General features: G+C 46.7%; 1 protein-coding gene across 1 annotated transcript in view; it reads right to left on the bottom strand.

The window, feature by feature from the left end:
- The window catches only part of LAMA5 (laminin subunit alpha 5), a 314720-nt gene that overhangs the window by 92730 nt on the left and 208326 nt on the right, over positions 1-13664 (bottom strand). Inside the window, exons 25-32 of the mRNA XM_060230703.1 lie at positions 13476-13582; positions 11528-11681; positions 10075-10235; positions 8313-8421; positions 7164-7261; positions 4936-5137; positions 2406-2532; positions 1099-1238 (exon numbers count right to left, since the gene is read on the bottom strand). Of these exons, the coding sequence (XP_060086686.1) occupies positions 1099-1238; positions 2406-2532; positions 4936-5137; positions 7164-7261; positions 8313-8421; positions 10075-10235; positions 11528-11681; positions 13476-13582 (1098 nt within the window). The remainder of the gene's footprint in view (positions 1-1098; positions 1239-2405; positions 2533-4935; positions 5138-7163; positions 7262-8312; positions 8422-10074; positions 10236-11527; positions 11682-13475; positions 13583-13664) is intronic.

Genomic DNA, 13664 nt, shown 5'->3' with positions numbered 1-13664 from the left:
TATAGAATGTCATACAGATTGTAAGTCAAACCTAGTAAAATCTATCTGTCTAGTTGAATTCCCTATCTATTTTTAATATATATCTTAAGAGATAAAATAAGAATAAAAGTTCACACCACAGTGTCTTAACATAAGAGAAGCCATGCTGGATCAGGCCAGTGGCCAATATGTGTGTGTGTGTGTGTATACACACACACACACACACACACATATATATATATATACTGTGGCTAATAGCTAACCATGCATATAACTTCTCCCAATATTTCCTTGCGTCTTCCTTAGATTTTTAAGTGAGTAATAAAATGTACTTTTACTTTGTTTAGCAACATTGGCCTTGGCCTTATATTCTGTCTCGTGCACACTCTGTGCCACTTCTGTTCTTCGCAGAGAACCACTACCTCCCAACATGCAAATAATATCGCAGAAGATGAGGATGGACTGAAGTGCCTCTTTTCACGCCTTGGGGAAAAGGGCTGCATGTGCAGATGAGGCTTCTATGAGGAATATTTGCACCATGTGATATTATCTGTACCATAGACGGGAACTGGGAGTTCCCTTCACCTGCCTCCCCACCCCAACAGTGTACAAATTGCCCACTACCCTTGACAAAGAACAGTTTTGTCCACACAGCTAGCTGGTGCCCTTAACTGATGAGTTAGGGAGAAAGCACAAGCTCTACCCAAGCTGGACAGTTATATGAATGGGGATTTATCTAGGACAGGGGTGGCCAAATTGCGGCTCGGGAGCCACATATGGCTCTTTCACACAGCTTGTGTGGCTCTCCAAGACCCTACCACTCCGTTGGCTGTCTTGGAGAATGCATTTAAAATTAAAGTTGCTTTCTTTCCACCTCTCCCCTCCCTCCCCCCATCTATTTGCCTGCCTGACATCCTCCTCCCTCCCTGTCTTGCAGCTCTCATACATTCTATGTCACTCTTATGTTAAGCAAGTTTGGCCACCCCTGGTCTAGGATGACAGGGGGTTCCGAGGCTTCTATATCATTTGGAAAGGATGCGGACCCCTAACTTTACACCTTCATCAGTTCCTGCCATCAGCCCTTACAGATGAGACAAGATTTCCAAGTTAGGACCTCACCAGCCAAAGATGCCGGTCCTCTGGCACGCGGATGATCACGCTCAGGTCATTATTCGTAATATCCAGGACAATCTGGTTCTCGGAAACCACCAGGCTCCGGCAGCCGTAACCATGTGGACAGAAGGTGGCATTAGCCTGTCCTGAAAAGTCAGAAAACGCAGAGATGGGTTAGGCAACATACTCTGTCTTGTGTCATGGATTCAGGGCCAGCGCTAGCAGTTCTGCCGCTAGAGGCAGCCTCCTGCGCTGCACCCCCTCCCCCCCAAGCTCCCTCTATGGAGCTGATATTGGGCCTTTTGCACGCAGGTGGCACGATGACGTCACCAAAAGTGACATCATCATGCAGGGTGGCAGGGAGGAGAGAGCAACAGGTGGCGCGCAACAGTGCTGCTGCGCCGTCGCTCTCCCCCTGCAGTAAGTGCGCTGTTTTAGCGGCGCTGGTCGCTTTCGGGTTGAAAGCAGCCGAGTGGCACCTTCCAAAGGCACAGCTCGGCCGCTTTCAACCTGAAAACAACCAGTGCCACTAAAACAGAGCACTAAGCTTACTGCAGGGGGAAAGCGCTCCTCCGATTCTGCCATGGCAGGGTGGGAGGGGCGCTCTGCATGGGTAAGGAGGCACCTCGTGGCACCCCCAGGCGGGGTAGTGCCTGAGGCCACTGTCTACCTCGCCAACTTCCACATGCCGGCCCTGCATGGATCACCCTGAGCACAGCACAAAGCTCTCAGGGGAAGAAGACTCCTCAGAAGAAGGGGAGTCACACATGGCTGACGCTGAGTCAACAGAAGCCAGCAAACAGGCTGATGAACTGCAGGCTGACAGCTAATCCAGAGCCACAACCCAGCTCAGATGCAGCAGGCGAGACTCAAGTGACTAAGACCAGTCCACCGGGCTCACTTCCACCCTTCAACTGCCAGAGACAGAAGCGCAGGAGTACAAAAGACTTGCTCTGCTCTTAAAATCTATTTAACCACCTTGCAGAATGAGCCCCAATTCAAGCCTGAACTCTCCCTTGAAGCTAAAATGACTGAGCTATTATAGTTTGGTCATGTTATGAGAAGACAAGAGTCACGGGAAAGACAATCATGCTTGGAAATGTTGAAGGCAGCAGGAAAAGAGGGAGACCTATCATGAGACGGACTGACTCAAATCAAGGAAGTCACAAGGACCCTCAGTGTGCAAGACCTGAACAAGTCTGCAAAACGTCGGAATGTCACGGAGGCTATTAATTCATAGGGTTGCCGTAAGTCAGAAGCAACTTAACACATACACAGAATAGAGCTGCAGTGCAATTCTGTGTGCCGCTTACCATGCCAAATGCGGCCACCATTGATCAACACTTCAATGGGGAAAGTTGTGTAACTGGGCTGGTAACAATGCAGAATGAAGGCATAGCGTCCCAGGCTCTGGATCCGGCCATTTAACACAATGGTTGTCTGTAAAGAAATACAACCCCAGGAAACCCTACTGTTATTGTTTATGGCATTTATGCAAACTTCTAACTCACAGTATCCCTTAAGGCATGAGCAGTATCCCTCAAGGTCTGGCTCCATTTCAGCCCTGCAAGCCAGGAAAGAGCCTCTCCAAACATATGGTACATGAGAAGAAGATGATATGGGATTTATATCCTGCTCTTCACTCTCAGAGCAATTCACAATCTCCTTTACCTTCCTTCCCCACAACCAACACCCTGTGAGGCAGGTGGGGCTAAGAGAGCCCTCCCAGAAGCTGTCCTTTCAAGGACAGCTCTGCGAGAGCTATGGCTGACTCTAGCTGCTCTCCCTACTGAGGCAGGAAATGAACTGAGGTTGAGGGTGACTCCCACCAGGAACAGGAAGTGAAGAAATTTGTTCCTGCCTCCCGAGAAGTGGGATGGGAATCACCCCACAAGATGTCCTCCGCCTCAGAGGGAGAAGGCCCTGATTTCCTCCTTGGACTCAAAAGACTACCAGCAGTCCACTCCTAGAACCAGCTGCAGCTCTTGAGGTCTCTCATCAACTGATGTCTCAAAAGGCTTCCCAACCCTGTTGGAGAGCTCCCTGTCATAACTGGGATATGGCATTTTTAAGTGACAGCAATGTTTCAAGAAGACATAAGGACATGAGAGCCCTGCTGGATCAGACCAGTGATCCATCCAGTTCAGTGTCCTATCCCACACAATGGTCAACCAGTTCCTCTGGAGGGCCAACAACAGGGCCCAGAAACTGAGGTTTTCATCATAATATCAGAAGAGCCCTGCTGGATCAAACCAGTGGTCCATCAGCATCCTGTCTCACACAGTGGCCAACCAGTTCCTCGGGGTGGGGGGTGTCAGCAAGAGGACATAGGCCGAGGCCTTCCCCTGATGTTACTTCCTGGTATAGAGATTCAGAGGTTGACTGCTTTTGAATGTGAAGGTTCCCTTTTGTCACCATGGCTTGTCACCACTGTTTTGTGGCTTGTAGTCAATCTGTTTAACCACCTTTCTAACTTGCCAATTCCTGTGGCCATTACATACAACCTCTGGCAGCAAGTTCCACATATTAATCACTTACTGGGTAAAGAAGTATTTCCTTTTGTCCGTCCTGAATCTACTACCCCTCAGCTTCATTCAGCCCTAGTATTTTGGGAGGGAGAATAAGTTCTCTCTGTCCATTTTTCTATATAATACATAATTTCATAAACCCCCTTAAGCTGTCTCTTTTCTAAACTTAAAAACCCAAAATTCTTCCAATATTGTTCCAGCCCCCTAAATGCAGGGCTTGAATTCCCACCTCCTTGCCTTAAAACCCCAGTCCAACTTCAGGTTTTGCCTCTCCTCCTAGAATAACGAGGCTAAATATGATCACCCTTATTTGAATAAGCTATTTTATAAACAGGGCTGCCAACCTCCAGGTACAAAAACCTGCCCTGAGCCTGTTCTATGGGAAGGGCGGTCTAAAAATTGAATAAAAACATAAACTAAAATAAAAACAAATAAATTAAATGCACTGTAGAATGAGAAAAGGCAATAAACTAAATGGAATAGAGCAGGGGTGGCCAATGGTAGCTCTCCAGATTTTTTTGCCTAGAACTCCCATCAGCCCCAGCCAGCATGGTCAATGGCTGGGGCTGATGGGAGTTGTAGACAAAAAACATCTGGAGAGCTACCATTGGCCATCCCTGGAATAGAGTGCAGTAGCACTAGTCTGGGGATTTCAGTCCTGACCTTTGTAATACGTTGGCGGTTAGGTAAGAAGGAAACCTACACGAGTACAGAAGCTGAATTTCATGTTTCCCCATCCACATGAGTACAGTCAGCTTCACTCCACCCCCTTGACTCAGCAAAGGCTGTGGCTCAGTGGCAGAGCATCTGCTTGGCATGCAGAAGGTCTCAGTTTCAATCTCCCGGTATCTCCAGTTCAAAGGACCAGGCAGTAAGTGATGTGAAAGACCTCCACCTGAGACCCTGGAGAGCTGCTGCCAGTCTGCACAGACAATACTGACTTGATGGACCAAGGGTCTCATTCAGTAGAAAGCAGTTCCATGTGTTCAAAAGAGCTGGGACGTGGGGCAGACGCAGCCAACACCAGAATGAGCGAGCCTTCCGAATGGATATCTCATCAGCCTGGTGGGCAAACTGCCAAGATTTATACATTAAACACAACAAGCTTGCAGATCCTTTAGTTTATTCCTATGCAGATCAGACTGCTGCATAAAATTCAAAAGGAACATGAATGGGAAAATGCTGAGCACCAGATACCATGGGAACCTCAGAACGTCCTTCCCATTCATGCTGCAAAAACAACACCTGCTCTCCAGAGATGTAATATTTGGAATCCACACAGTTCAGAGGTTGCATTTTTGCTTCTCATCCTTACCTGTGGAGCCTGTAGCAGGATGAGCTCAGCAGAAGAGTCTAACAAGGTCGGAGGTCGCGGCTGTGGTGTTGGCGGGATGCTAACTGGGGGGATGCTGAAGGCATGGACGAGGGGGAAGCCTGGGGTGACCGGCAGCAACTGAGCTTCCTCTAGGATATTTGACTGTGAGATTTTCTGATACCTTGATGGGACGCAGGAGCTGCTGTTGAATGGAGGAAACAGAGAGAAACGTCAGAAGCTCCACAGCCAAGCAAAAAGTCCAACATCCCCATGGGAATGCAGCAAGGAAGACAAAACTCCTCAGCACCCATAAGGCAAAGCATTTGATAGGGCTGCCAACCTCCAGGCGGCAGCTAGCAATCTTCCGCTATTACAACTGGTCTCTGGATGACTAAGATCAGCTCTAATTTGCTGCTACCGGCTCTACAAATTAGAGCATGCATGGATCCATGCTGTAAAGAGTAGAGATGTGGCTCTGAGTAATGTTGGGAGAAAGAGGGTGAGGAAGAACTAACTATTGAAACCGTAAGGAGTCCTTTCAAAAGCGGTTCCTTATTCTCTCTGCACCATCACGAGTGGAACACTAAGAGTGGAACTTCATTAAGTCCTATTTGAAGAGGCTATCATTCTTTGTGACTGTTGAGAGACTTTGTGGAGAAAATTTCAAGAATGTTCAGTGTTCCTTAGTTCTGTTTTTGTTTAATTTCCCTGGAAGAAATGGCTGCTTTAGAGGATGGGCTCTGTAGCATTATACTGTGCTGAGGTCCCACCCCCTCCCCAAACCCTGCCTTCCCCAGGCCCCACCCCCAAAATCTCCAGGTTATTTCCCAACACAGAGCTAGCAACCATGAAGAGGATTATGGGCAGGCCGGTTGTTGTGGCAGTTCTACCCTGGCTGTTTTGATCATCTATATATGTTTTATGCAGGAACTTGTTTGCATATTAGGGCACACCCCTTGATGCCAAGACAACCAGAACTGCATTTCTGCTCAAAAAAAGCCCTGGTTTTATGCAAAAGCTCTACAATTGTAAATAGCTTATGTCCAGATAAGTGGGGGGGGGGCACGCAAAAGGAAGAGTTTGACTGTAAACCATTCCCTTTTTTTTGTTGCTGTCCCCATTCATTCTTTGTTTCATTCTTTGGAGACACAGATGTAGGCCTTTTCAACTGGTGTACACATACACAACCCTTCCCTAGAACTTAGTGTCCTATTTTCCAGTTTCAGGAAAGCTTGAAGAATGATCCTTTTCCAGAAGGCATTTGACTGAGCTTGTTGGGCTGTGTCCCGCCCCCCCCCCTCCTATGTCCCAATCAATTTTGATTCAGTCGCTTGAGTGAATATATCATTAAAACCAGGAGGGTTTTTTGAGCAGGAATGCACAGGAACACAGTTCCAGCTGGCTTGGCATAAGGGAGTGTGGCCTAATAAGCAAATGAGTTCCTGCTGGGGGTTTTCTACCCCCAAAAAAAGCCCCATGTGAAACAATGGTAATGTCAGGGGATATGGCCTAATGTGCAAATGAGTTCCTGCTGGGGGTTTTCTTTAAAAAAAAACACAACAGTTTTTAAAAGAGTTTTAAAACAGAGTTCAGATGTATACAAAGCAGTTAATATTCACACAGAATATAAAAACAATGGTTAGGAAGGAGGGGTCATTGAGGGAATGCCAAACAAAACAAAACAAAAAAGGTCTTCTGGATCCCCCAGATCCTAGTCCAACACTCTAATCGCTGCACCGTGCCAGCTCTCCTACATTACTTGCACTAACACATAGTATACACAGGCGGGCATCAATCATTCTAAGCATAGGACAAGATGGGTCTGCTTAAAAGATCTTCATGTTCAGAATGCTGTGTATACACACCACAACGCCTGTTTTCTGACTCTCTTTGTGCTGCCTTGCAAGACGAAAAGAAACAAACAACCAAAAAAGAAATGAAACTTGAATACACACAACTGCATTTTCCTACATCCCTTAATTGCTTCTCTTATCTCTCCCCCTTAAGTTCCCGTTGCCTCCCTTTAGTTCATTAGCACTTTAGGGCAATCGCCTGTCATTTGCAAAGCACCAGAGACACAGGCAGTGCTAAACAAAAGAGAGCTTCTCAGCATCTCCCCATTAAAAAAAAACTAACAGCCTCGTAATTCTTGGCATAAGGTTCTTCTGTGCCTGCACTGAGAAAAGAGCCGACAAAATAGCCGTTTGAGAAACCTTAAGGCTGTTTACCTATTAGGTGCGAATATCCCATGGATGCTGATGCAGTGGACTTTGGGCTCCACAAACTCCATGGTGAACTGCTCATACGGTACCAGGTACACTTTATACTAAAAAAGGCAGAGAAGAAAAGAAAGGAAGGGCGAAAAAAGAATTACTAATATTTTTCCTTTCCTGGAAAGAAAGTCACATGGAAGATATTGGATCTGGATTTATATCCCGCCCTATACTCTGAATCCCAGAGTGGGCACAATCTCCTTTATCTCCCCCCAACCCCCCGCCACAACAGACACCCTGTGAGGTAGTTGGGGCTGAGAGAGCTCTTACAGCAGCTGCCCTTTCAAAGGCAGGCTTTACTGATTAGATAATTTTTGTTTTTGAGCATTTGTGGGGTAAAGCAACCTGAGAGCTGCAAGGTGAAATGCATAAGAACTCCCAGATTTTCTACCCACTCACACAAAACAATCTAAAGGGGAACACACCATACATGTCGCTCAACCTCCAATGGCAGCCATTTTGCAGCTGCGCCCACCACCTCATGTTAGGATTCCAAAGAGGTGTCCTGCAGGCTCAGATAGGCTCAGGAGTCCTGGGCTGAAATCAAAACTCCACAAGCTCCACTATATGAACACATGATCTGGATCCATCAAGGTTTGGCAGCAGATGTGTGCCAGTGACACGAGGGTTGCCAATCTCCAGTTGGGGGCAGGGAATCCCCCAGTTTGGAGCCCCCCCCCTTTTCAGGGTCATCAGAAAGCAGGGGGCGGGGAGGGAAATGTCTGCTGGGCACTCCATTATTCCCTATGGAGACCGATTCCCATGGGATATAATGGAGAATTGATCCACATCTGGGGCTCTGGGGGGGGGGCTGTTTTTTGAGGCACCAAATTTGCAGCATAGCATCCAACATCTCTCCTCAAAACAGGAGGTCCAATTATATGAGCCCCCTAAAAAAGTGTCCCTATCCTTCATTATTTCCACTGGAGGGAAGGCATTTAAAAGGTGTGTGGTACCTTTAAGTGTGATGGCCAGAACTCCCTTTGGAGTTCAATTATGCTTGTCACAACCTTGCTCCTGGCTCCACCCACAAAGTCCCCAGGTATTTCTTGAACTGGAACTGGCAACCCTAAGTGACACCTGTGCTCCACACTGAAAGCTTACCAGGAAGAAATGGGCCCTATCCGCAGCGAGCCGAACAGTAGCCTCTGTGGCCAAGTCAAAAGCTGCCAAGCGATTCAGCGGATCTAAAACCATCCCACGGCAAAGGAAACTGCAAGACAAAAACAGTTGCCAAGCTCAAGGACGACCTTGTCTGGCCAGATACATTTTTCTTTTCTTGGCAGCGACACAAAATGGCCTTTCTTGGGTAACGACAAGGGCACGCTTCCTACGGATATCCCAGGGCCCTCGCTTCCTCATTGTTAAGGTCGTGGCCTAAAATCAGACTTTGCGAGGAAGAGTTTCCCAGACAATGCAGCGAATCTGTCATGCACAGAAATGCGGTCCTGTTTATCTAAATAGAGCGTTGGGGCCTCAGGATGCTTGTGCTATTTCCAGTGGAACCAGGCCCTGTTTTTAGGATGTGGATGGTTTGGCTCCATTTTCTGGCACCAGCGGTACAATACTGAGAATCAGAACAGCGAGTGCCTTCCACTGAACTGCAGTAAACGCAAACATAGGTCTGGACACGAGACCTTGAAAGCATAGGGTGTTTAGTCAATTATAAAAGAGAATGGGTAGGGTACTGAAAAAATGCCTCTTGGGATTAATCCAAGTAACATGTGGTTAACATCAGTGTTTGGGATAGCAGGGGGAGCCACAGTAATTGTGAATCTTATTTCTTAATGCAACCGATTTTGCTAAGTACCACCTGCAGTGACCTTAAAGCTGCAGATCAATGTGGCTCTGATCTTTCTTGGTTTTTCTTTGGTCTTTTTATTTTATTTGTATTTATTTACCTTATTTACAGTCTTCATTTCTCACAGTGACTATAGATGGATTGCACACAGCCAGTACAATCAACAAAATGGGACATTCTATAACCAGTAAATTAGGATTTTGGAAGTCTGGAATCACCGAGAAGAACTGAAGCATAGTATAAGAATTCACATGAAATATCAAGCAGTACAGAAATTACATAGAATCATAGAGTTGGAAGGGATCTCCAGGGTCATCTAGTCCAACCCCCTGCACAATGCAGGAAATTCACAAATACCTTCCCCTGCTTAACAATCAGCTATACCCAACAGTATCAGCCACAGTGTCTAATCTGGGTATGGAGCAGGGGTCACTCGGGATGTGTGTGGGGGGAGGAGGTATTTGTGAATTTCCTGCATTGTACAAGGGGTTGGACTAGATGACCCTGGAGATGTCTAACTTAAGTGTGAACCCTTTTGTATGGTGCAATGCAGAAAAACCTGTGCAGAAAAGCCCTCTTGAATAGTTCAGTTTTGCCAGTGGACTTTTGGGCCAATTATACATGGCCCCACTGGTGGACATCCTGATAGCACCTGGTTTATTTTTTGCCACTGTGTGACACCAAGTGTTGGACTGGATGGGCCATTGGTCTGATCCAACATGGCTTCTCTTATGTTCTTGAGTCTGAGGCAATGATGCTTTCTAGTCTTGGTGTTTGGGGCCACAGTGAGAGGGCTTCTGGAGTTCTGGCCCTGCTAGTGAACCTCCTAATGCCACTTGGGTTTTGGACTGGATGGGCCATTGGCATGCTCCAACATGGCTTCTCTTATGTCCTTATGAAGGTTCAGTTACTGCGCTATCAACTCTGGCAGACTTACAGTAAATTCTGACTATCACTGCAGTAATGTTATTGATTAAAAGAAAAGAGCTAGAATATCTCTGCACTGCCCATTATCTCAAATGCGCACTGGTCCACTGAGTCTAGTTCTTCTACCAAGGTTCATACCTGTACTCGCAAGTGTACACAGCAAGAGTGCCTGGCTGAACAGCGTGCTGAGGTGAGCTCACTGATACATCAATTGTTTGCAGAGGGTCCCCGCCAGCGTACTCCACTAGGATCATGTACCTCTGGGGCTGGGGAACACTGATCCGTAGCTGAACTTCCACCTATATACAAGAGGAAGGAAAAAATTAAGAGAAAAAGATGCCAGGCTGGGGCTCATGATATCCTGAACAAAAATCTCCTCTCTATGATCTTAAAAAAAATCTGGTTGGATTATAGGGGAACAATTTTTTTTACAGTAAAAGTATTTCAGCAGTGTGACCAGCTGCCTAGGCGGTGAGTTTCTCCTGCCCCCGGCAGTCTTCAAGCAACAGCTAGACAAACAATTGTCAGGGATGGCTTCGGCTGAGCTTGCCTTGATCAGGGGGTTGGACTAGATGGCCTTTACGTCCTCTTCCAATACCATGACTCTATGAACTCTCACTTTCGACATGCTGTCTTCATTCAAGGAAACCCTTTTTCGGAGAGAACTCTGGTAGAGGCAGGAGCCACGTGGCGCAGAGTGGTAAAACTGCAGTACTGCAGTCCAAGCTCTCTGTTCATGACCTGAGTTCGATCCCGGCAGAAGCTGGGTTCAGGTAGCCGGCTCAAGGTTGACTCGGCCTTCCATCCTTCTGAGGTCGGAAAATGAGTACCCAGCTTGCTGGGGGGAAAGTGTAGATGACTGGGGAAGGCAATGGCAAACCACCCCGTAAAAAGTCTGCCGTGAAAACATCGTGATGCAACATCACCCCAGAGTCGGAAACGACTGGTGCTTGCACAGGGGACTACCTTTACCTTTTACTGGCAGAGGCAAATATGCAGAAACCATGACACCCAGAGCTTTTTTCGTAGAAGGAATTCCTTTGCATATTAGGACACACCCACCCCTGAAGTAGCCAATCCTCCAAGAGTTTACAGGGCTCTTCTTACAGAGCCTACTGTAAGCTCCAGGAGGATTGCCTACATCAGGGGTGTGTGGCCTAATATGCAAAGGAGTTCCTGCTATAAAAAAAAGCCCTGATGACACCAGAACTGAAGTGCAGGGATATTAGTATAAGATGTATGAGTTGACGCAATATGGAAGTTCAGAGCTAGCTCCATCATTGTTTCAAATTTTAGCTCCAGCACAATATTTACTGTGTGTATCCCCTTCCACGACGATCATCCCAAAACCACAACTGAGTAAGGGAAAGTTTTATCAGTACCAACAGAACGGGGCCATCCTACATACATTTACTTAGGAGTCAAATCCCACAAAGTTCAATAGGACTTATGTTCCAGATATGCAGCTGTAACCTCTCTCTAGTCTCCTGAAAAACAAGAAGATTCATTCTGGCTACCCAGGGAAAAGTATAGAGAGGAGAAGGACCACAGTGGCAAGCTTTGATACAGCTGCATGAGTGGAACTACTTACGTCACTGCCGCTGCATAACACCATCTCAGGGTACGAAAGTGTGACCTGCTCCCTTGGACAGGGCTTCGGTAAACTGTTGTCCCATCTGCACACAGCGTCTTCACCCGACCCAAAGGGGAACTGCTCCACAGGCAAGTACTTATACAGGAGGCAGCTAGAAAGAACAGAAAGGAAATCATTTCTGCCTCGAGACATCTGGTAGAATAGAATACCAGTTTGTCTCAGAAAGCCTCTATAAGAGCATCTAGTAAAAAGCAAAACACACTGACTCCAGGGCTACAGGAGGGAACCTTCCTTACTATATCTGAGAACAAATTCATAAAATTCCCAGAAGCTATTGCATGTTTGCCTGACGGAACAGATATTTGGGGATTAGGTGAGAAACACCATTTGTAAGGTGGAATATAGAGGATGGATTCAAGCAGGGGAGGTCTTAGTCTTGCACCTAGACCAGAGGCATCATGCAAACACCACATAATGCAAGTGTCCCTAACTTAGTGCCCATGAGCGCCACCAACACCATTTTTTGGCCTTCGTCAGGTGTGTTTAGGGTGTGGGTGAGGTTTTGTCCAGGAAGACTTCTGATCAATTACTGGAGATTTGGCTGGCTGGACAGATTTTTAAAAAAATGTTCCTTTGGGCAGCAGCTGCCACTGCACTGGGATCTACACTGTGTCACTGAAGTTAGGCTGTGACAACCGTATTGTGGCTGGTTCTGCCTCCTGGGGCAGCTAATTTTGTTGCTAAGCCCACTGTGCTGTGACAGAATTCCAGATGTGCCTGCAGGCTCAAAAAGGCTGGGGATCCCTGACATATTGGCTTGGATCCTATCACATTGCTTCTCTCTGGCCGCTGCTGAGGGTTTCCTGTTCCTCAGTGCCCACCTCTACTGTGGGCATAAAGGCTCCTTGGAAAACACTGATCCTGCACAAACAGCAGTGGAGGAGGAAGCGAGCACTGCAGCAGAGTAAAGCCCTCGTGATGGCCAGGCAGAAATGCGACAGGTGTGACATCATAAGATCCAAGCCAATACTTCAAAGCTAGTTTGGAAAGGGGATGGGGGAAAAACTGGGAAATGCTACAGTCACCCCCCAAAAAGAAACCAGCTATGCCCATTTCCCCATCTTCAAGTCTTTCTCAGCAGAGATACTTGGAAAATTCTCAGTGTTTTCACACATCACTGCATAAAACAGAACACAGTGTTGCATACAGTATTTACTCAAATGCAAGACAACAGGTCATTTTCTGGGTATGACATCCAAAAAAGGGCAGGGGGTCATCTTTTATTTACATACAAGTTACTGGCATGTCCAGTAAAAACAATTTTTGTGTGTGCAACAATTTTGGGGGGGAGTCATCTTACATTCAGAGATATGCTTTTTTCCTTATATTTCCATGAGGGAAAAGGCTAGAGACTTATTTTTAAAAAAATGAATGCTGGGAATTCAGAGAACACTCTAAGCTGGGGACGTCAAACATCTGGCCCATCCAGGGCTCTTATTCGGCTCCAGAGCAACTGGTCATTACCAATGCTCCCTCTAAGCTGTGGAGTCTTGTGAGCAAAAACTCTACTTCGTGAGCCACTGGCATGAAAGTTGATTTGGCGACTGCATAAATTAGTTTGCTGTGGGGCCATCCTTCCTGAGCTAAGAAAAAAATGTGCAAGCCGGAGGCTAAAAAACTGTGAGCTAGCTCACACCAACTCAGCTTAGAGGGAACATTGGTTGTTACCTTTACTGCCAGATGACAGAGACTGTCCCTGTATACAGTCCCAGCGCTAATGAGTAATCAGCAGTGGAAGTGGGAGGGTGGGCATCAGGGAGATACTGTTAACATTTTAAGCACATTTGTATTTTATTAATCAGAGCACTTAAAGGGGGTCTTTTAGGGCTCAAGGTCAGCTTCCGCTTGGCCTTATCATGACAAAAGATTGGATTGGAAGTCTTACTTTTGACCAGCTTGTTCTGGAGATGGGTTGTAGGTACACGGCTCCGAGACTTTCAGCTGCAAAATTCGAGCCTCGTAGTACGAACTGGGCAGCAAGACCAGGTAATCCTGAAACAAAGGGAAGAAATGTCAAGACTTTGCTCTCTTAAATTGTCTGTGGTAAAGAGGAGAAGAAAAAAGAGGCAAGTGG

Source organism: Heteronotia binoei, chromosome 2, assembly GCF_032191835.1.
Source record: "Heteronotia binoei isolate CCM8104 ecotype False Entrance Well chromosome 2, APGP_CSIRO_Hbin_v1, whole genome shotgun sequence".
NCBI classification, from domain to species: Eukaryota; Metazoa; Chordata; class Lepidosauria; order Squamata; family Gekkonidae; genus Heteronotia; species Heteronotia binoei.
Note: the sequence above shows the minus strand (reverse complement) of the source record. Positions and strands in the feature narration are given on the sequence as shown.